Source organism: Hesperophylax consimilis, chromosome 22 (assembly GCF_061612785.1).
Source record: "Hesperophylax consimilis isolate HC1 chromosome 22, BYU_Hcon_1.0, whole genome shotgun sequence".
Lineage (NCBI taxonomy): Eukaryota > Metazoa > Arthropoda > Insecta > Trichoptera > Limnephilidae > Hesperophylax > Hesperophylax consimilis.
This window is the reverse complement of record NC_142857.1, coordinates 28,441,324-28,466,368: the sequence shown is the minus strand read 5'-3', so window position 1 is coordinate 28,466,368 and position 25,045 is coordinate 28,441,324. Positions and strand designations below refer to the sequence as shown.

At 33.5% G+C, this 25,045-nt stretch overlaps 1 protein-coding gene across 1 annotated transcript in view; it reads right to left on the bottom strand.

Moving 5' to 3' along the window:
• The window catches only part of spidey (hydroxysteroid 17-beta dehydrogenase 12 spidey), an 89,763-nt gene that overhangs the window by 24,838 nt on the left and 39,880 nt on the right, over positions 1–25,045 (bottom strand). Inside the window, exons 3-4 of the mRNA XM_089645525.1 lie at positions 24,142–24,217; positions 15,215–15,383 (exon numbers count right to left, since the gene is read on the bottom strand). Coding sequence (XP_089501651.1) covers positions 15,215–15,383; positions 24,142–24,217 — 245 coding nt within the window. The remainder of the gene's footprint in view (positions 1–15,214; positions 15,384–24,141; positions 24,218–25,045) is intronic.

Genomic DNA, 25,045 nt, shown 5'->3' with positions numbered 1-25,045 from the left:
GTGCCAACTACCGCACGCAACGGTTGTGTCCGCCGCGATGTTCGCGATGCCACCGGCAAGTTATTGTTACCGCGCGTGCAGGTAGTGCAGTGAGTGAAGCGGATACCAAATTAAGTGGGCCTCCAACTACAAACTATGCCGCTATTTAAGGGGCCGAAGACCGATAGGTCTCCCGGCCAAGGGGAGTCAAAAAATATCGGGGAACAATTAAAAAATATTGTCCCTGAATATTGAGGGAACCTCTCGATCAAAGGTGGATTAGCAAGTCTATTCAGGATTTATGTACAACTGGTCTCTTTTGATCCATCGCCTTGTGCCGCAGCGGGAAGGATTGATTCATACCTCCTTCACTCCTGAACCACACTGATCCTTAGATTCCTACCGACCCCTCATGTATTTTGTATTCCTAAAGATGACATAGGCCTCGAGGGAAATTATTTTCATCAGGGCGTTCTTCTTACTGTGTATCTAGCGTTTTTTTCACTGTGGTCATATTTTAATATTCTGGTCAGTCAATCAGCCCTTCAATGGATAACTTTTGTGACATCCTTTATTTAATAATAACTTATGCAACAGAGCATATAAACTGCTGGGCTTTGTCATTCGCAATTCACGCTCATGTCAAAACCCACTAACAATTAGGCTACTTTACAACTCACTGGTGCTAAGTGTACTGGAGTCGAATTGTATTATCTGGGCCCCATTTGAAGCATCCTATATTTTAAACTTTGAAAGAGTTCATAAAAAATCCCTACATTTTTTTTTATTTTTTCGCCTCTATGGAAAATATCCATATTTATATCCATCGAGATTTATTCTAGGTATGACTAACTACCATTCTCTAGAAACTCGTAGATGTTTTGCGTTGCTAAAATATTTCTTTCAATTAATCAATGGCCTCGTCTCTAACGGTGAGATTCTGGCGCAAATCAATTTATTTGTCCCAGAGTCTCACTCTCGGGCACGTCACCATAACATATTATATTGCCGATTGATTCGTACAAATCTATACCCGAATTAGCCCGTGGGAAGAGCGATACGCTATTTAAATATATTAGATAAAAATTTCGACATATTCTTCGGAAAATTCAATGAGTTTGTAAGGTTTTTGGCGCTACATTCTCACTGTGAAAATGGTACTTTTACAATTAGTTAGATAAAATATCTGTAATGTTGTAAAAATTTTTGTACACAAATAAAATAAAATAAAATATAAGTATTTGTTGTTTTTGTTTTGCTGCATGGTTATTTATTATACTGTGTGTGGATGATCGGGTAGACTTCAATTTGACTCTGAGATTATTACATGTATCAGACCTATTACAGGATTGCTGATACGTCTTAACCATTGATGTATTATATTTAGATGAGACATGAAGCTAAAAACATGTTCCACTTCTTTACCTCCAACTTTTTCAACGTTCTACCTAAAACAACCTTATCCGATCTAAGCGCACGGCTCATAGCGTTTTAATATTAGTACGCATAGGCTCCTCTGATTGTAGCTCTATGGTCTAAACTAGATAGCTATGTTGTGATGTAAGAGAGAACGATCTACATACTACATTAATATTATGTAGATCGTTCTCTCTTACATCACAACAAAGCTAAACTAGATAGCTATGTTGTGATGTAAGAGAGAACGATCTACATACTACATTACTATTATGTAGATCTCTCTTACATCACAACATAGCTAAACTAGATAGCTATGTTGTGATGTAAGAGAGAACGAACTACACACTACATTACTATTATGTACTGTGTCACTTTTGACTGTGATTATGTTTTGCTATACCGACTATTGGCTTGACTTGACTCACGAAATGGTTTCAGTTGATCGTTGCACTCCAAAATATTCATCCAACTTCGTTTCGTGCGAGTCTCATTTTTTTGTATTCCTTTCTCCGCCCGTCATCTCTCTATGATCAAAAACCATAATTTATTTGTTAATTTTATCCGAAGTAAGGGAGAATCCATCTACTCCGGGTATACCAGAGAGACCACAACAGAATTTTAATTGGGAGTCGCAGAAAAGAAAACGATAGGCAACCTGCTTAGGTCCATTTAAAATCAATATGTTTGAATCCCTGTCTTTTCATACTGTCTTCAACGAAGTCATCGCATTTCTAAGAAGTTTTTCAATTAACCTTTTCAATGGCAGTGTTTTCCCTCAGGAACATGAAGAATAAAAATAATGCAATCTTGATTTTGTGAAACAAAGAGGTCCGTTTGATCCCAACTGCTCCCAACCGTCTGGAGCCAGCGAGACTATGGCATCCCCAATTGGGGTATGCTGTTAGGCTGGAGGTATTCGGGAGGAGAAGGAGATGGGTAACAGGAAGGTGGGGAAGTACCTGGTTATTCAGATCTGAAAACCAAACACGGCCAAAGCCATTTCAACCAACAGTTCAATACAATTCTGAATAGTGGTCTTACACCAGGGCGATACTGAAAGTATCTTCCACTCTGGAACGTGCCGCAAACATACTCTATATTATTTTATAGGAGTAAATTGTGGAATAACACAAAATAATCAAATAAAATTGACTTGCGTACACAAGGATTTGAACCTGCCGCCTTCGGTTTGCGAGACGAGAGCGTTACCTTTTAAGGGTTGACTTTCTTTGAGTTTCTATATACAATTCAGTATATACATTTTTATGTGACGCATCAGCCCTCGGAAGGGTCCCATCTTTGTATTCCTCTTTATAATATGCTCCCGTCACTCAATATCTTTTTCATTCCACAGCGTCTTTTATCATGCAAATACTTCCATCGAAAATCTCCTGCGTTTACGATAAAATAATTTTAGTTGAAGCCTTTCACGCGTTTGAAAGTTTCTTTCGTTTTATTCGCTGAAGTTACGCAATCGCATTCAACCCCTCCCCCCTCCCCCTACCATTGCTCCCCGTATGTCAAAACACCCCTTTCACTGGTCCCCCTTTCAGCGAAAATATTTTCCCTTCGCGAGTAAAGAAAAAGCAAAAGAGCACGAACCGTGTCGGGGTGAAACAATACTAGGTTTTATGAGGGGAAGAGGGGTTGGTATTGGAGGAGTGAACTTTTACATTCTCCATTCAGAAATGTGTCTCGGTGATGGCCTCCTTCCCCTTTTTCATTCAAATGCAGAGCATTAAAGTAAAAAATAACACTTTTGGTAGAGAGGCACGGTAAAATATTCGAAAAAGTTCAAATGTTCTAAATTAAATCAGTAAATAAAGTCGAGGTCATGATCATTTCATCAGTACACAGCGGAAAAAAATTGTAACCATAAATTTACGACTTTTTTCACTAACCAAAATGAACGATTTCCAATTTCAAATTCGGCTTAACTTAAGCTTAACCATTTTCGGTGTCACCAACGCAGATGAGGGTAATTTTTCGATCGCCAATCTTTGAACGATCACAAAATAACGGATTTTATTTACAAACACATGAAAAAAAGCAAACATTACTGTGATTTCCAGTGCGTTAAAAATTAGACAAAAATTTGCAAGAAGCACAATTTTTTACTATCATAATATTTCAAATCCATTTTTACGACCGAATCCAAAGTGGTAGTGAAATAAATAGATCAATAAGTTTTCGGATATGGTTGCATTTTGACTTGACTACGAACTTGTGAACACTCGATTTTGTTTGCGAGGGCGATCTAAGTTTGCTAGAAGCTCACATTTTAATTATTTCTGATGAACGTATTTCTAAAATCTGAAATGTTTTAGAGGGATCCTTACAAATATAATTTATTTGTAAAAACTATAAAATTAGCGGTAAGAACCAGTTATTATTTTTTTAATGATAAACTAATGTTTATAAGACAAAGTTTTATGCATAGCACAAAGGATAACAAATAATTAGTCGCCTGAAATATAAATACAAATTAAATATATCTTCCGAATAAAACAAAATGCCGCCAACGGAAAATGAACCCGTACCTTCTGATATTCGGTTAGGTTAGGTTAGGTTAGGTTATATATATTCGGTTAGGTGCTCTGAACCACTGAGCTATGTCGGCTTTTTCTATTATCTAGTCGATGAATTTGCAACTTCTGGCGTGATCCCTCTAGACACATTTGAGATTTTAGTAATACGTTTAGCATAAATAATTCAAATAAACCACACGGAATACCCATATCCACATAATTTGTATATAAGAAGATGGGTACTTAATTTTTGGTAGTTTAAGGTATCTGATTTTTCATTTAGTGCTAAAATGTGTGAAATTATTTAAATATATTTAATTCCTTAAGAGAATTTTTTAAGTTTGCAAAAGAATTTCTGTTTGCCCAGTTCTTCGACAAATTCTTACTCCCTTATCAAAAGCCAAAGTTTAATATTCAAACTGGGCTGACACGGGAACTTATATTATATATTTGAGACATTCCTTGTCGAACTGTCAAACTATAGTCATCTAGCGTCGTATATTGGAACCCGGCCAGTGGAGATGCTTTCTAAAATAGCAGTAGTTGTAAACTATACCTACGTAGGTTACATTTCCATACTACCCATATACCTAGGTTACATCCCCAACTTTAAGACAGTAGATGAAAGAATATCTATGTTCTCTGAATATCAATTTTAACCCTCGAGGCATTTTTACCTACGAGACCTAAAGACGACGGTGAAATTTTTAATGAAAGTTCGGATTGCTTTAGGGGTATTTCAAATATTATGTTATAAATTTAGTATTTTTGAAGTTATTATTTAAGAAACTATAATATTTCAGATGTTTGTATTTGACATAAACATTGATATTTTTTTAAATAATTATATTTTTATATCAAACATGAAAATGTTGACAAAAAATCTTTGCGATATATTTTGACTCGAAAGGTCCATAATGTTTAAAAGACTAGATATTTAGAAAACATATTCCTTTTTGTAGGGAATAAGTAAACGGAACTTCACTTTTTGTGCTGGTAACACAATAAAGAAATTATCTTTTTAACTTTCAACTGCCAACGAAAAAACAAAGAATATTTTTGTTTGTCCAACGATGAACTAAACACATAACTCCGAATTATAAAAAAAAAAAAAAAGAAAAATTTTATTGTGTACGGACTCCCCGGTAAGATCTGTCCTTTTAAAGCTCTAGTGGAATATGATGTTTTTAGCTAGTATTGTCCTTCCCTTTCCCTTAAAACTCAGGTGAAGAGAACTGTTAGCACGGGATTCTTTCAATTAAGGCAAATTAAAGCAGTGCGGAGAAACCTGCCAACAGAGGCGACTAAATTGTTAGTCAATTCCTATGTTGTTTCACGTCTAGATTATTGCAACGGAATATATGCAAGTCTCCCCAAATGTCAAATCAACAAATTACAATCCGTTTTCAACGCCGCGGCAAGGCTTATCACCGGAGTATCTAAATACTCCCACATTTCAGAGCATCTCAAAAATCTGCACTGGCTCAAATGTCCTGAAAGAATCCAGTTCAAGGTATGCTGTATGGTATTTTAGTCACTTGACGGAATGGCTCCGGCTTACTTATCAGAATTGTGTATTCCAGAAGATTCCAATTCCCGACAGTCAACCCTTAGGTCAGCAACGTCATCAGCTATCGGAAGGTTGAAGGAACCAAAGCGCACACCAGATACTAAGTTCGGTGAGCGTGCTTTCGCCGTGTCAGGACCTAAAGCCTGGAATGGACTGCCGCATGATTTGAGAATGATCGCAGACTCGACGGAATTTAGGTCTAAACTTAAAACGCACCTTTTCAGACAGTCGTATCCATAATTTCAGAAACCTACACTTTCACAGTCGACGGCAATTTAAATTAACAAAATGTTAAAAAAAAACTGAAAATAAAATAAAATGAATAAAAATAATAATTAAAAATAAATAAATAAAAATGATAACAACTAACAATTTGTAGGCTTTTTAAGACAGTTAAAATACAGTTAAATTAAAATAAAAACTAAAGCAGACTTAAGGTCATGCGATGACCAGTGTTTTTTTTTATATAGTGTCCTCTGCGTGCAGTTTTATATTTTATAAGCATAAACTTTTTAATATAAGTGTGTTTGTCGGAAGTGACTTTCCAGGTAAGCATCTGTTGGTATCTTTCCTAAATAACAAATGTAGATCCTAGGAAATAAATTGTACAGCGCCCTTGAGGTGATTTTTCACAAAAACGGCGCTCTACAAATTATCCAATTATTATTATTATTATTCTGAGTCTTGAGGGGTTAAACGCACTCTCATTTGTAATATTAAACAGTAGTTCGGGGCTGAGCAATACCAAATCATCTAAAATGACTAAATATAACTCAGAAATGTATCATAGTCCATTTAAAAGATCCCCATAAGTACTTCAACAATAAAAATCTATAGTTCGACGTTCCAAGAAAAAAAGACACAAAGGAAACACCTCAGTTAATCGTAAAACCACAGCAAAACAAATAAGCAACCAAACCAGAGTGTAATACAACCTTTGGAGAAAAAATTTCTGAATTGTTAGCTGTAAAGTTATACAACAAACTCTCACCTATAAAAATAAATTAATAACTCAATTATCAAATCTGGACTGGAAATAACAGAAAAATAACTGACTAACATTTAAAAAAATTTACACCTAAAATTTCGCATTGGGGTTCGTCATCATGTCGAATGTTTTGTCCATAAAACATGTTATTTACGAATAATTTGTGATCTCCACGCTGAATGCGGTTCGGATAGAATTCTAAATATATTTTTTTTTAATTCTGGAACCAGTGAGACCATGGCATCCCCAATTGTTGTATGTTGTGAGGTTGAAGATTATATAATAAAATTTACTTGCGTACTCCTGTATTAGAAACCGTGACTTTCGGATTGCTAGTCGAGAGCCTTAACCTTCAGACCTCCACCGTGAAGGCCATGCCGAAAGCAGTAAATAGATATCTGGCATATCATTTGGCATGACTTTATACGTGTTTTAAAATTAACATCTGTTGATTAAAAGTTATAACTAATTAATGCATTTTTTCAATGTTTTTCTACTATTTTTCTATTAACTTTGTAAACATTGGATTGAAAATTGAAACAGATACTTACAAAATTATTACAATTACCAATGTTCTGGATCTCGATCGAGAAAAACATCAATTAATATGACTAATGATACAAGTGAGTTCATCGCGTGCTTCGTCACTTTATTCAACACAACATCGCCAGTTTCAACAGAGATTTGATCGCGTGCTTCATCACTAGATTCAACACAACATCGCCAGTTTCAACAGTGATTTCATCGCGTGCTTCATCACTCGATTCAACACAACATCGCCAGTTTCATCAGTGATTATTACATCGCATGTTTCATCATAAGTTTTATTGCATGTTTCATCACTCATTTCATCGCCGCGGAATTCGTCGCTGGATTAATAATAATATTATAGAGTTAATATATTTTTTTTAAATTTGGAATATTTGATATTACGCACCAAACAATAAAAATCAAAGTCGTGATTAGTTTCTTAGAACAGGCACTGCCTATGGAGAAACTAATTTTTATTGCTTTTTTAACTGGGCCATAATGTATTCACCCCCGTATTGCAGCTTTTCCTCACCGTACATTTTACTTGTAAATATCACTATGCATATATCTATTACAAATGTATCATTATTTGGCCTAGTATGTAACTTAATAAAAGCCTTTCGATTTATTTTGTAGGGTTCTTTCATAATTTAATGCATTATGTATAATGACGACACAAATTTAAAATAAATAAACCAAAAATATAGAACAATACCAAATAAATCGCGAAATACATTTTTTTTTAAATCCAAGTGTTCATTGTAATTTTCAAGTCAAAAAGCCAAAAAATAAGAGTCTTTGTTTGGTGTTTTTCAACAACAAACTTTTGTTATAATTTAAGAAGACAAAGTATTAGATTGTCTTCTCGGTAACAGATTAATGGGAAATCTTAAAATCATAATACGCAATATAATCCACTCCTCGAGACAATAAGATATTTTTCTGAGGGCAAAAAAATTGGAGGGGAGTCAAGCAAAAACAAGCAAACAAGGGAAATTACTTATCTTGGGTGGCCAAGTTTATCTTCTCTTGTTTAATCCAACATAGATAAAACAGTCTGCTGCAAAATTACGTAAGCGTGTGACAAAAACAAATATAACACTGCAGTCAACAGTCCAACATTCAACCTTCTTCAACACCTTTTCTTGACCTTCCTTAATGCAAATCTACAGTTTAATTACGAGACTTAATAGAGACTTAATAAAATTCACAAATGCTTGAACTTCAAAACAGAAGAAATGTTATATGAGATTTAGAAAAACCATCCGCTTTTTCCACTGATTAAAACAGAAATTTGATATTTTCCTGATGAAATCGAGCAACGCCGGAGATTTCAGCTATTTATAATATTTACCAACGCTTTTGAGCCAGCCTTTATGGATAGTGCTCCATAAAATTAAAAATAACAGGATTTTCCAAGAATATTTTCACACATATTTGGTAAAGTAACAAAAAAATTACCTATCTTTGCCAGAAAAATAAATTAATTTCACGTGATTTATTTTAATGTATAATTATTTATTTCTTTCCAGCCATTGCATAAAGAATAACATTACTTGTGGGCGTATTTCGTGGTCCAAAAGTCTGTGGGATTCTCCTTTAAACTTCAAATACGGAACATCATCTTGATTATGAATTTATAATTTCGATCAAATGGGATGGCTTTAAGCGATGGCAGCCAAGTGCTAAGTGAGATAGAAATTGTTCTAAATGAGCTAGAACTAAAAGATAAAGCCAGTGGCGACATCGGTTTCTATTCAAATCTGCGACGAAGGTATTATTTCTAGTTGTTTCTTTATTCAATGGTTCCAGGTTCCTTTCTCCGTTCAAATTTTTCAGTCATTCAACTTTCATATATGTTTGCACCTGACTGTTTATATTATTACGGCATAAAAGCTTTCGATGCTTTTTACTGGGCATATGTTGTATGGGAAATAAATATCTCAAATAACCGCATTGTTTGACAACCGATTTAATCATTATTTATATAGAAAATGCGAACAATAATCGACTGCATAACAATATCAAAATATGACCAATTAGGCAGTTCTACATTTATTTTAGTACCTAATCAAAGTGCTTAAAAATATTCACTGCTCCCAGTGAGATTATGGCGTCCCCAATTGGGATATGTTGTGTGGCTGCAGGGAGTGGGGATGGGAATGAGATGTGATAGAGGAAGATGGGGATGTACCTGGTTAATCAGATCTGGTCACCAAACACGGGTAAAGTCATTTCAAGCAACGTTTCAATTCAGGACAAGGGCGAAATAGAGAGTATCTTCCACTCTGATGGCTAGTTTATGAGAATACATTGAGAGGAGCGGGGATTCACGCATCACGAAGATTTTCTCAATAAAACGCGCTACTAAAGTCTATAGTCAAGAAGTGGGGCCCTTGCATTAACAGCGTATAAAATTATGAATAGATATCGCATACCTCCTAGAATGCTATTCGTACCAAACAACTACAGCCAGGGACGGCACCATAATCTGCTATGTATCCCACACAGCAGAATGGACTTACTTGCTCGGCACAGTGTGACAAGAGTTATGGCGTTATATTATATGTCTAAAACGGTTCACATTTTAACAGTAGCCTTGAAAGATTCAAGGAGCATGCAAATGTCATTCATTACCCATTATAAATATGTGTTTAATGTAATTTTTTAAATTTATATTTTATGTTACACGTACATTGTAAATGGACAAAAATTCTGTTGTGCCCAAAAAAGCATGCCGCAAACATACTGTGAAAATGTGAAGAAAATTTGTTTTTTCTTGTTTTTTTTTTACTTATATATTTATTACCTTTTTTTTAACGATTAAAAAAATATTTATTATATCCATAACAGAATTCAACACGAAGTTATTGTTGTGAAATATTATATTCTATCCAGGATGTATGAAAAAGCGTCAGGGCAGTCAAACCTTGAATTAACAATAATTACTATATTTATCCTAAATATACCTTCACCAAAATGAAAGTGAACTAATATTGCTAATTAACGTAATACATTTAAAGAAAAAATCTTAATGTTGTAAAATTTTCAATTATTGCCTGAAGTAACTAATATCTGTGTAAGCTCACTGGTATTAATTTTTTGAGTACAATAACAAGTAAAATATACTTCGATGCATTTAATTTTATTTAATGTTGTATTTTATTAATTAATTTTATAAATATTTTTTTGCGATTTTCTTTACTACCGTACTAGGCTCATGCCCGTATTATGAGAGTCGTGCATGATTTAAATTATAATGCAGGAAAATGAAAAATAATATTTTGTAAAACAAGGAAAAAAACAGATTTAAGGTAAAAATTACAAATGTAAACCAAAACAGACAAAAAACTTCCCGTAATACAAATACATATTTTTTTATAACATACATACAATTACTAGAACAAATTAAAAAAGAAAAAATACATAATATATTGTATATTTTACGTATATAAACCAATTTTTACCTGGTTGCATTACATTATCTGTATAGTTATATATGTGCAATAAACATAACATTTTTTTAAATACGTTAATTCTTCCGACATTTGGGCATTTACATACATCTTTAATACTAATAAATTAATCAATTCTGTGATTCTGTTTTTTCCTCGTATGCGGTAATCTAATTCTTAGGTATCTTTATATGAGATTGTATGGTGAACACCCGCGATTCATGCACCACATGGATTTCTCCGAAACATGCTACTAAAGTCTTTAATCTAGGAGGAATGGGACCCCTTTACAGTAACAGCATTTAAAATATTAAACTATTTTAATGACAGCCTCCTGAAATACCATAAATTGTTTGTACCGAACAACTACCGCCAAGGGCGACACCACGGCTTGCTCTATATTCCACTTTTCAGAACGGACGTTTTGACCCAACATAAAAGCATGACAATCTCTTGACATTTCCTTGAAGGTTTCATTAGTCATTTTAGACAAGAACTTAAAGTTATGCAAATCATGTTGAGTTTTGTCATAGAATTATATAAATGTTGCACATAAAAAATAAAATGATTTGGTTGAAGTCTTATTTATTTTGTACAAAATTAGAAATTGCTTCGGTTAATGTCAATCCTTCTACGGCTTTTGGAAATCACTCGATTTTATTTTGTTCCGAGTAATTTAATTCCGTCTATTCGAGTTGCTTTAACTGCCACCTATCGAGAAAACGTTTTATGAATGAAACTAAAAACCATTACTGTAGTTTCGGATTTATTTCACAGATGGCGTTGGCGGCAATATCGAATTGATGGCGAACACAAAACTTTTAGCTTCACCGAAGTGCACTGCCGCAGTTTCAGCGATATTAAAACATGTTTGTGACCCAATTCTCATTTATTTAATGAATAAGAACAGCAATAAAGAGTAAAGCTTTGACTTAAATATCACAGAATTTTGGTAAATAAATTGAATTATGAGACACACATCAATATTCAAAGACCAAGTAATAAAAGCCATGAATAGCAAAATAAATCGAAAATTAGTTTTATAATATACTAATGGACCCATCAACGCTTCGCTATTGCTAATGTCTTTATTGTGCATCTCCGACTTCTCCCACCATTCACTACTGTATACCAAAATGTTACTATTAAAAAACTACATTTATATCGACTTCAATTCTACTCCGTATCTCATTTCGGTGCAGAGATATTGTGTTAAGTATTCCTTGAGCATCCCCGACTTTTCTACCATTTAAACCACTCTCTAAACACTCCTGGTACTAATAACAATAAACTTTGAAATTTTCAGCGATATCGGTAGACTACTTTTCGAGTTTTGCAGAAACATTCGCAGGCTGAAATTTTATATATTAAAAGAAGAAGACTAGCTGAACTTTCCGGCATTGCCCAGGCTTTAAACAGAGTTTTTCAAAATCAGATGTAGACAGTAATATTCCTCGTATTTCAAAGGTGGGCATAATTTCACCAAGAACTGTCAAAATTCTGCTGAAAGGGCTGGGAAAAATTGATCAGATTGGTTTTTCGAAATATCGTGGACAGTGACCCTCCTCCTCTGGTTTTGATGGTAAATTGTGCAAGATCAATCTCTGAATAAAACTGTAGATTTGCATAAAAATCAAATACACCCGCGAGACCGCTCACCACAGACACTTTTCTTTAAATATTTATACGATTACGAGATACGATTTTTAGCTTTATATTAACAATTCATTCATTTCAAAAATTTGGTGGTTAGTGTAGGGGTCATTAATCTGTCAGTGTCAGTACCTACGCACATCCTTAAATTTAAAAAAAGTATCCTTACATTTTTTTCTTTCATAATAGACGAATTTTCATTTAAAAAAAACTAAAAACCTTCAGCATCGACGAGCTCAACTTACTCAAAATAATTACAGTCAAAAATAAAATCACAGCATTGGCCAAATTCACAAAAGGTGCGTGAATATATTTTACACGTAACAACAACTCCGTAACAATTCATTTACACCTAACTCCGCTATATTCCAGATTCGTTAAACCGGCCCAAAGAACTCAAAAAGTCTTAAATCACCCCGAGGTCACGGGGCGCCGCAGACCTCATTAATCACAGAGGTCAGGCAGAACCTTCCACAATCCATACACATAGAGCCTTCCGGCCCGAGGATCGAACCCGTGACGAGTTCTCTGCGGTCCGTGCACTAATCCATTACACCGACGAAGCGAAATCCTACACTTTACGGAGCTTTTTCAGGAGAAATGCTGCCTTTGCGTATTCGGAATTATGTTATGCGATAATGGGCTCCAGAAAGATTTGTTTTAAAGCTTATTATCTCATAACATGTGTATGTAAGATGGAACCTTCTTATCTAAGGAGACAATTCGCTGAAATTTTGGTTTTCGTTTACTTTTAAAGAGGAAATTATTTTATGTGAAACTGAAACGTGAACGAAATAACATTAATATGTATGATAATTGGGGTTGTAATGAAAAATTCACGTGGAAAGGGAAGTTCGTTATACTCGGGAAATAAGGATATTATGTCAGATTTTTGTAAGACAATTATTCTCGTGAAGGGCGGTGACATTTAGAAATTCTACATCAATTGAGACCCAACCACGCAATAAGCCTTCAACCGGATGATGAACAAAATAATAATGATACAAATTCTACGAATATATAATATGTGCACACGTGTTCTAAAATTGTAAGAATATCATGGCAAAAGTATTATATTGTATTGCGTTTCATTCTCCTTTTTCAGATGGAAAATATTCCGACATATATATTCAGATGGGCACCACTCCTGGATATCCTGATGGAATTCAGAACGACATTTTTAAAAAACAATTCAAATTAGCACTAAAAAATATAAAGTTATCTCTCTAGCAATGTGATTATAATTGATTAGCATGTTACCGATGCTCACGTTTGGACAAATACATAACACGGATTTAAATCGATTTAAAAAGGAATGAAAATATTTTACCTGTAAATTTAATGTACGTTTTTAAAAACAAAACAATCAATAGTTGACAATTTATTAGCACGTAATACTCTATTTTAGATCGTGATTGGTATCTAAACTTGTAGGTACGTTTCTATGTATATGTGTTTTCAATTCCATTTCAAAATGCATACATTTTCAAAGCGAATGATATTTTACATCCTGCATACAACTCTACATACACTCTGAGCCTTTGTACACCCCTCCCTCACTATTTCCGTATGCATACAGCCTTCTCCCCTGGGACTAGAGCCTTAAAGGAAGCCCGGCTAAGAGCAACGGTGTCGGAGCACCGTCAGGACCTCCTCTGACAAATTCACATCACCATCTAGACACTAGACCCTAGACTCGGTGAATGTGAGACAACAGACTACAAGAGACACGCCGCTCTATAGAATAGGTGTTCAAAGAATTGGAAAAGCGGTGTGCCACAAGGCTCGACGCTTTGTCCATTAATGTATTTCAAGAAGGAATGAGAACATGTGGAACTATCTTGAATTTCCTTTTTTTTGTCCTGCACTCATATTTGTTATTATAAACTTACCATATAATAAACTTTTCGATTAAATTAAATAACTTATTAACAAATGTGAATAAAAGCACACAATTGTTGTTTTCGATGGTATCCTTTGCTCATGGAAAAGTCATATAAACATTGCATCAATTGCGTACATGTAGAATCATAAAAAATAACGTTTGGGATGAACCAAGTATTTTATTTAAAAACATTATGACGTTACAATTTACAATCATCGTCTAGAAAACAGTAAATTATTTTACTCTAAAAATCTCCGAATATCATTAAACATAACAGGAGAATATTGGAACACTGGAGACTGCTGGCAGCACCTGCTGGTTCGAATCCGGCTCCAAATACCATAATATGTAGAAACTTTAGTGTCTGCGAGTGCTTCCAATGACATTTTTGGAAGTAGTTTCTTGTAGCGTTCCACACCCAAATTCTTGCCGAAATCAAACCAACAATCCAACATAATTTAATGTAAAGGAACCATAGACATATGAATATTAGTAGACCTGCCCTAAGTGATTAAAAGCGTATTATCCCCACTCCCCATACCGGTTCCATTGGAGCCGGCTGTGCTCGCGTATGGCCTCAAGTGAAATTTAAAAACGTGACGTCATCATTCTTGTGCGAACTATGGTCGAGGCATCATCGGTTCATTTTACGAAATAAAACGGCAAAATGTTGACTTGTACTATGAAAACTTGTAAAAATAGATGTGAAAAAGAGAATAAACCCAATTGTCGTATTACATTCCATATATAAGCATTATTTTACTTTATTTTAAGCATATTCACATCGTATAACATGAATCAGTTGTTACTATCACATCGAGAAACGTCTGGATGCGAAACACAAAGCTGGTTGGTTGCTGGGAAGTAAATTATGAACATTTATAAAAGTGTCTTAACTAAATACTTAAACGAAATATTCGACTCTGAAAATACAACCGAATTTTTTGCCGAATTTGGACTTCGCAAATTTGTTCATAACGTAGCGAGTAATTTGCGCTCCCATGTAAAAATGTCTATTCATTCAAGAGCAGATTTTACTTTTAAGAAGTAAATGGTGATATTATAATGCGAGATGCCTATTTACTGTCAGATTGATTTATTGACGAATCACAGTCAGCTTCACTCCCTTCGTTCTTCAACAGTTGATTTTACCCCTCGCCATTATCTTCTCGTCTATTAATTCCTATGTCTGTGAAAGGAACCTACTTGTCGGGCAGATTGAGGAAGTACTCGGGATACGGGTAGGAGACGCCAACATTGTTGACCAGCACGCCGATCTCCAGCCCAGTCAGCTGCTTCTCGATGTGTTCGTACACTCCCTCGGTCTCCGTGAAGTCCGCCACTATGATCTTGGTCTTCACCCGGTATTCCGCCTCTGAAACAATTAAGATTAAATTAAATTTCTTAACCCCTACTGTGCCAAGAAATCCACCGTGGATTTACTGGTAACTCACCGCACTAAATAAATGTAAATGCTCCTAGAATGCTAAAATATATTTAATTTGCTCGGAAAGGAAATAATGATTTTTAATATTATTTGTGCTCGTCGTTTTGTCACTTGCAAATAAATATATTATTTTTTATGTGAAACAGCGCGTCGCAAAATTACATGTCAAAGTCATAATGTATTTCGCTTTTTAAAAGTAATAGTACTTTATTTATTGACAAGTAATCCTCATATAAGCTAATAAAACGCTTGTTTAGCTGGAAAATATAATACACTGAAAATATATTTATATTTTTTTATAAGATTAGAGAGAGAAAAAATATGTATTTGAATATAAGTAGCTATCCTGGGGTAGCTAAAAAGGATAGGTGTACCTACATAAAAAATTATAAATGTATAAACACGTTATTTTTAAAGACGGAAAAAAATACAATTTTGTAAAAAACAAGTAAGCTATTACCGAAAATAGTATCAGCCGCCTTAAGGCGTGCGTTTAGCATTTTACACCTGGCATTTCGAGGGTTAAAACATTTATTATTCTTTAAATGTTATTACAAATTCACGAAATATAAAGGCTTTGCAATGCGATGCTAAGGAAGAATGTAATATATCCAATTATTTTGACTCATTCGGTTGTTAAGAAATTCTACGGTAGTATTTGTTTTCGATTTGTTTAATATAACATTTTGTACCTCTACGATAAAAATAACCTTATTTTTGACAAGTAGAAGAAAACGGAAAGAAATTAATGGTTCTTAAAAAGTGGTGCCGGAAGCATATCAGATTTCTGATATAACTGCAGATACCAAATACTGTTGAACGCCGTTATTAAAAATCCATAATTATTTTTACAAAATCTGCGGCTTCTTTTATCAAAATTATACCAGGGATGCAATATTATATAATATACCAGGGATGCTAGCCAGACTGGTAAAAATATAAGAAAAGGATGTCGCCTTCTTATTTAGGACATTGGAGACTTATTTAGGCAATTGCAATTCATTTTACTTCTCTTGCAGAACAACAAAACATAGACATCCATAAATAAAACCATCTCACTAAAACATTTTTACAAAATAAATTTAATTTTAAAGGATGGGGAAGTCTACCGTACTGAAGCCATTTATTTATTATCTTGAAAATGATCCATCTTAATTTAATTACATGGAAAACTATTTTATGAAAACAGAAACCTTCAAAGTAAATTAACTTTTTTTATTATGAACAAATATTGAATCGGATATTGACTAACAAGTTATTAAAATGGCGGGCTGTATTTCATTACTAAAACGATTTTTTTAAATATATATTTTTTATTTGTTTACTTTTCAATTAAATTTTCAAAAAATACAGTTCTATTAAAATACATTGATTTTTTTATTTTTTTTTTATTTGGTACAATATTTTTTACATTTCAAAGTTTTCCAGTAATGTTGGCCTCACTGGGTATTTTACCGCACATTCTATAATATGAAAATATAATCTACATAATACAGAGAAAATAATTCATTTAAAATATGATCTTGTGTGATATGTGTTTATATTGGTTTTGTGTGTTACGTGTAGGTTTTATTTTTATGTTATGCTATGAAATATTGGTAATATTGTCTTTTTTGTTCTTTAATCCATTTTGTAATTTTGTGTGTGAATTTATTTTTATTTTCCTCAATTTTAATTTCAAGTTTTACACTGTTGAAAGCTTTTATAGTATGGTATTGGTAGGGTCTTTGTTCAAAGCTTGAATTTACTGTCGGAGTTTTTATGTTTTCTTTGTATGCTTGTCTAACTGGTCTCTTAGTATTATTTTGTGTATGTTTAAATTTTTTTTTGTCAAAAATGTAGTTTAGTAGTGTTTTAACGTATAATTGGCGTATATATAGTACGTGACAGCTGTTAAATATGTGGTCTGTATCAGTCAGTCTATGTTTTTTTAGTTTTACCTTTAAGATCGTTTTCTGTGCGGTTTCTATTTAATTGATTGCCGAGTTTGTTGCTCCTCCCCAAGCAATAATTCTTTATTCTATTATTGATTGGCAGAGTGCAAAATATATTGTTTTCAATTGTTTTATTTTATATATTTTTCTTATGTTTAGGAAAATGTGTATTGTTTTGAGAAGTTTATTTGTGATTTGTTGATGTGAGGTATCCATCTAAGGTTATGGTCAATTACGATTCCTAGATACTTTATTTGTTCTATTTTTTCTAGAGGAAGGCAATCGCAGATGTTGGTGTTTAAACATTCGTGTATTTTTATGGTGTTAGTGTTGTTTTTTGGCTGTCCCTTGCTATTTATACTGTATGTTGTGAATTTTGTCTTTGATATGTTAAGTGTAAGTATGTTTGAGTCTAGCCATGTTTTCACTTGCGAGATTACCAATTCGCTATGTTATATACATTATTCCAATCCTTAGATTTAAAGAGTAAAACTGTGTCGTCAGCATAGCTAACTATTTCACCGTCTATTTTCATGCTGCAAAGTTCATTTATGTAAATAATAAAAAGTACGGGCCCTAGTATGCTTCCTTGTGGAACTCCATATGTAATCGGCAGTGGTTTACTAGTATGTTTGTTAATTTTGACTTGTTGTGTTCTGTTACTAATATAACTTTTTAATAGTTGGAGTTCCTTGCCTTTGATACACATATTTTCTAATTTTTTAAAAAGTGAATTGGGGCAGATTGAGTCAAAGGCTTTAGCTAAATCTAGATATATTGCTTTGCATTTGTACCTTTGATCTAAGTTGCTATGTATATAATCTATTGTACATGGCAAAGCTTCTTTTGTGCCTATTTTTTCTCGTAATCCATATTGGTTATCCGAGATTAATTTATTTTCTTCTAGGTATTTTATAATTTGTTTTTTTAATACTCTTTCGAAAATCTTTGAAAGCGAGTTTAACAGAGTGATTGGTCTATAGTTAGTTATTTCCATTTTGTCTCCGGATTTATAAATGGAGATCACTATTCCTTTTTTAAGAGTACCTACTAGGAAAGCAGGAGTGTGTTATACTAAGGTTGATTAAGTGTGTTATAGGTTTTTAAATTTCATTCGGTTTTTTAGTGTGTTTATTATTTTGTCAATTTCCTCTCCCGAGGTTATTTTTATTATAAATCTGTGTTATTTTTATTATAAATCTGTGATTTTTTAATGATATTTGATCTATTTGTTTGTGTTAGTGTGTTTGTGTTATGCAATTTACGGTTCGCTAAAACTTTTCCTATATTTGCGAAGAAGTTATACATTATTTTTAAGTTATATATTACATCACAGAAGAACGTTCTTAAGGTTCAGTTGCTTAAAATATATTTATTACATCATAAACGAAAGCGCCTATGGTTCGGTTGTTCAAAATATATTAATTACATCAAAAACGAACGTGACTAAGGTTCGGTTGTTTAAAATATATTGATTACATCATAAACGAAAGTGCCTAAGACTTTAAAATACATTTATTTCATCGTGGATGAACCTGCCTAAGGTTTAATTGTTAAAAATCCTTTCATTAATTCGTTGATCAGCACAGTTACGACACTCAGAAAGCCAATTATTGGGCCATTTCAGTTTCTGAATCAGTTTCTGAATCAATTCTGATCAGCTGAATAGCATAAAAACATGACTGTCGTGTTTGTTAAATGATCACAATTTGATTAAAAGCTGTAACGGGTCGAGAATCGGTGTTGAACAGAAACCGAACGTTGTCAAAAATTCAAAATGGTGCTAATCGACGAATTGATTGTCATCAAAAAATGTAGAGGTTGTCAATATTTTTTATAAATAGACCTAACCACAAAAACTCTTTTTAATAAATTTTTATATTATCAATAATAATATCGAGTCTGAACGGGAAACAATTGCTAAGTTAAGCTTCAAGTATTTTTCCAAAAGAAATTTCTGAAAATTTTCAAAGATTCCTTTGACTGCGAATATTTTCTAAATATTTTCTGTTATAACAAAACCACTTAGTTTAGATGTGTATTCAACAATGAAAATAGATTATTTTTTCGTTTTTCTATCTCCTGGCACACTCCAGTTCGAGAGCCCTATCGCGTCGAGTCCCTTTCACTTCCTTTGTCCGCTCTTCTCCTTAAAAGAATCCTCTATCCGGAGCACTCAATCCCAAGCTTTTATAAACATATTCTGGAGCTTTGTGCCCAGACGAAATAAATATCGAGGGTCGAGGCTGCAATGTTAGTCAATGTGACTCCAAGTTTCTACTATTTTCTAATGATTCCGCCTAGAGTATGAAATGTATTGACCGATGTGCGCAAGCTCTTTAGCACTGTTGCGATTTATTTTGGTGGAATTCATTGTATAACGCAGAGGTTCTCAAACTTTTTTGTCCCGTAGACCACAGGCCGATTTTTTCTATTTTGGTTAGATCTCTTGCTTTCCTAATATTGTTTTTTTTACAAATGCATCAACTTTAATATATTTTTGAAGCTGACAAATTGATGGGGCTTACTTTAGAGTGGAAAATTTTCGAATAGTAAAAAATATTTGTTGTTTTATAGATACACATTCATCAGTAAAACACAAAAAACAATTTTAGTAATAATGCAATTAAAGTGTCGAAATTCTCGTTACATCATAATGTTTGACATCCTAATATTTTGTATTTCAAAACTAACTATCGTAGCATACATACGGCTTCTAAAAAGTGATTAACTATTTTTAAAATTTTTTGAATATTTCTCCTAAAAATTCGGTAAAAAAATGAACAGAATTTGTCTCTGACATTCTTCGAATTTATTAATAAATAATTAAACAAGTCCGTGCAAGCACAATTAGTTCAAGTCTACGCCATCCTTGCAAAGCTTTGGTACAAGTTTGGTAAAACGTTGCAACTGAGCGCAACGCGTTGAAACCACTTTGGGAATGACTGGTCTAACGGCATCCCAAAATATATTGCTGAGGTGGATTGAACATTCTAGTTCTAAGCTCAATTGCAAGACCGCTTCCATCAAACAAAACGGGGGAAATGCTAAATTTAGTAGAAATAATGGTAAATATATACCTACGACTACCGTTTTTAACACGCATTTAAAAATAAACAATCATTTGATTAATCTTGATGACAATAAACAATAACTTTTTGCATTAACGATTTTGAAAAATATTGATATCTGATAGTATTATTGTCCTAGCGTCTGGACGATGTAGGCCCTCTGATTGGTCAAATTAAAATTGTCTGTTTCGGGTAAATTCCGCTAATTTGAAAATTAAGACACGATTTCATACTAAAATAGGATCGCCTCATAATAATACGAGATTTCTTCAAAAACATCGTTTCTGCTCATATAATTTTTGGATAATATCGAAGAAAATATGTTTTAGAAAGTTCATAATCCATTGGATTAATTACATTACAATGAAAATTATCCACAGTTACGTGATTATGTTTGACGTTTACAAAAAAATCACGCGTTCCTTCAATGGCCGATACGCACGGCTATAGATGGCCGACACGCCAACAGAGCGCACCTCTGGCGGTATAAAAACGAACCAAATGACTGGCGCGAATATTTAAATATGCAGCTCACAATACTTGACTACTTACCATTAACAAGCGTTTAATAAGAAGATAAGAAGCTTATCACTTTGTAATGGCATTTTTCATTATTATTTATATTTTTTTTTCTTATTAATTATATCTGATTTTATATTGACATGTTTTCTAATTTCTAAAATTTCAAAATTATTTATTTGCGATGCTTTATATCCTGAGTGAAGTATTTTCAGACCTGAATTTTTATCGAAAGTGTGATCATTATCCAAAGGATGATTTGCAAACTCAGATTCACTATTTCCATTTAGAGCCCTGCGATATTCTTTAGTTCTGACTTCAAAATTTACTATTGGTTCTACCTTTGTAAAAAAAATTACAATCATGCCAATCGAGTTTTTAAACTCCTGATTTTTTTGTTTTTATTTTGCTATCTTTATTATTAAGAATATATTTCTTCATTGTTATTAATGTAAAACGCCAGTTGAATAGTACCAGGATTGTTTTTATATATAATTTTAGAAGTATCGTTATCCACAAACAGAATTCTACGCCATTGTTTATTTATATCTTTAGAAAGACCTTTTGAAGAGAATATGTTTAATTTTTTTATTTAGTATTTAAACTATCAATTTATTAGAATAACCGTTATTAAATGCTATTTGTCTTATGAATATATTGTTTTATGGTTATATGCTATTTGTTTTTTTCAGGTCTTAAAATACTTCACTATAAATTATTTTGAAATTTTAGAAATGAGGAAACATGTTAATATAAAAGCAGATATAATTAACAAGAATTTTTTTATAAACTCTCTTTTAAATATTTTCCCACTTAACTGGTCTTTCCCGTCTAACGATATTGTAATTCCTAATTATTATAAACCCAGCCTACTCTTACCCCTCCCCCCTCCTTCCACTTCTTCTTTTCCAATTGCAATCTATATTTAATTTTTGACTTCGGTGTATACACAATAAAATGTAAACATTATATTTATTTATTTATTGGACAATTTGCATAGCGCCGCTTTTGTGAAATATCACCTCAGAAGCGCTATATTGTAATAATCTACCTTTATATATAGATTTTTACTCTCCTGATTATGTTGTATATATAATCTAACTTTAAAATTTATTATATACAGTAACAGTAAAGTTGTAGGTAAAGAATTACCACCAGTTGGAGTAAAATTAACACCTCTTTACTAAACCGACTGCTAATCTCATCGCACAATTACCTTCCTTTTATTCATAAACACGGGTACAATTAATCAATATGTAATAATCTATTATTTAAGTCAACTTTGTTATAACTATCTTTAATTGTGACAAACTAAACGATATTGATTCAACTTATAGACATTGACGGTTGTAACACATATTTAAGCACTGCAAGTCTCCTATGAGCTAATTATATTAGGTACGATAACAGTTAATATCAGTTGTAGACATGTAGTCAATAATAGTGTTTCATTTGAAATAATCCATCACAAATACGTAAAATTTCATTTATTCAAACAACTGTCATTCTTATTATGCGTAAATTTAGCATGTTATTATTAATTAACTCCTTCCTGTTCTGTGTTTTAACAATATATATACTCACACTCTCTCTGTGAATGTCCTAATATCTATCTATTAATTGTAACTGTTGTTAATATCACTTAAAATGGGCGAAGGCCAAATAAGAGCCGCCCGCAGGGCCTAGCAGAAAAAAACCCGCTCCGCGGGTTTTTAACTGCTAGTTTAATATTATTTACGTAAATAATAATTTACGAGAAAATTAAATTAATACCCTCAGCAGAAGACTAAGCAAAAAAATTACACATGTCGAATTCGTCAGATAAATCGTTTAACACTCGTATTTTGTAATAATAATAATAATAATAATTGGATAATTTGTAGAGCGCCGTTTTTGTGAAAAATCACCTCAAGGGCGCTGTACAATTTATTTCCTAGGATCTACATTTGTTATTTAGACCAACTGTGCCAGCACGAGGTTCGTCATCCGTTCAGGCATGTGTCTGCCGCCAATATAGCGCTGACATGTGTCTGCTGCCAATAAAGAGCGCCGACACAACATCCTCACATAGACAACAAACCTTGGCAGCACCGCTGTGACGCTCGACAAAGACAGAAGATGGAGACTCTGCTGCAAGAGTCCTAGGTAGCGAAGGAACTGTACCAGCTGCTGCAAGGAGAGAGACTACCCCGTCCACCAACTGTGCCAGCACGAGGCTCGTCATCCGCTCAGGCATGTGTCCGCCGCTAATATAGCGCTGACATGTGTCTGCTGCCAATAAAGAGCGCCGACACAACATCCTCACATAGATAACAGACCTTGGCAGCACCGCTGTGCAAAATCACCTCATCCTAGTCTACCCTAGTCTCTCCAGTCACCTCCCAGCCTTTCATGCCACCTAGTGCATCCTCTCGACCCTTTCAGACTCCTTCCTGGCTCCAATAACTTAATAAAAACCAGCAAAAAAAAAAAAAAAAAAAAAAAAAAAAAAATCTTTCTATTGTCGTGATCCGACGATTTCACACCTCTGTCTCAGACCCTTAGGGCTCGCTTATCGCAGGCTATCATAAGCAAAATCTTGAACCAAAGTCAAAGTGGAGTTTATGTGTGTCATCTGTAACAAAATACATAGACAAAAACAGAAAATAAAAACTTTAAACAAAATATGGCTTATCTGTCCTCCAGGCAGACACCCTCGGTTGAAAAGGTCCCGTAAATCCCGACACCACTTGACACTTGAGTCGTAACACTTTAAATATTTTTTCACAGAATGTTAACAATTCACCAATGTCAAAAAGTTAAAATTCAAGTTCTGTGAATTGCTATTCAAGTTTTGTTTTTATTTCAGTGCTGTGAAACAAATGCCCCACAATGATTAAGTATCAGAACTTCAACAAAACTTTAAAGAATTGCGCTGTTTTCCTAAAAAAACAAGGCAGGCGTCAGCTCGATAGTTCGACACTGTTACATTTATATGCACAAAATTAATTTTTAGGTATAATCCTGAGCAAAAATTACTGCCATCTGTCACATTGGTCATATCGATAACGTGAAAGTGTTCATCCTTAGTTCCTCTCATAGTATAAAGATTCAATTCACTATTAGTTTCAGGCGAAGCTTTGTATTCATGCATGAGGAAATAGAAAAAGATAAAATAAATACCAATTTCCGTCGCCACAGCCTCCAGTCTGGACTCTGTTCTGCTGACTAGGATGACGTCACATCCTTTCTTCGCCAACTGGAACAAAACAACAACAAGATGGAATATCAAACACATCACATGTCCTATCTATGTACATAACATTTCAGGCAACCTACATTTCGCACACTGGGAATAAAATCCATAATCTAGAAAAACTCGTGAAAAATCCTTTGCAGTTTTATTCACATTGATTTATTTCACAGTTATGTGTCTAAAGTTGATGGGGTTTATCTTTGAGAGATAGACATATACCATCCTGCACTTTTCTGTATGATTTTTTAAGATGTAAACTTCCTCAGTACGTTATTTTGATGTATCTCATGAGTTTTAGCCAGTGTTAGAAATGTAAGCGCCAGAAATTTGATTACTAATCGAAAAAATTTCTCTACTTTCCAGAAACATAATATGCATGTTTTATATATATAAATCTTCCGGAAGGAATTCTCTAAATGATATTAAAAACCCTACACGCATTTTAAAAAAAAAACAGTGCCACCTGTTCGACGTAAAAGCAACACGTCCTATTGTTTCTTTATCTGTACAGACAGACTGAGCACAGCAACGCGTTTTATACTCGTATTATGAGGCACATGTTGTGTATATTGCAATGGTAGTGTGCAGTACGTTTAATTGTTTTTTTAAAGTATTTGTGGTGTCTTTGTCCAAAGCTTGTATTTACTGTCGGAGATTTTTTTTTTTACGCTTGTCCAACTTTTCAATTAATGATGGTTTAAGATTGCTGAAATTTCTTTAACTTTACATATTACGTTATCATAAACAGAAACGCGGATTTGTTGGTACTGAAACTGAAAATGAATGCAAGTTCTTTAATTTCTATGGTTATTTGATTGGAAACATTCGAAA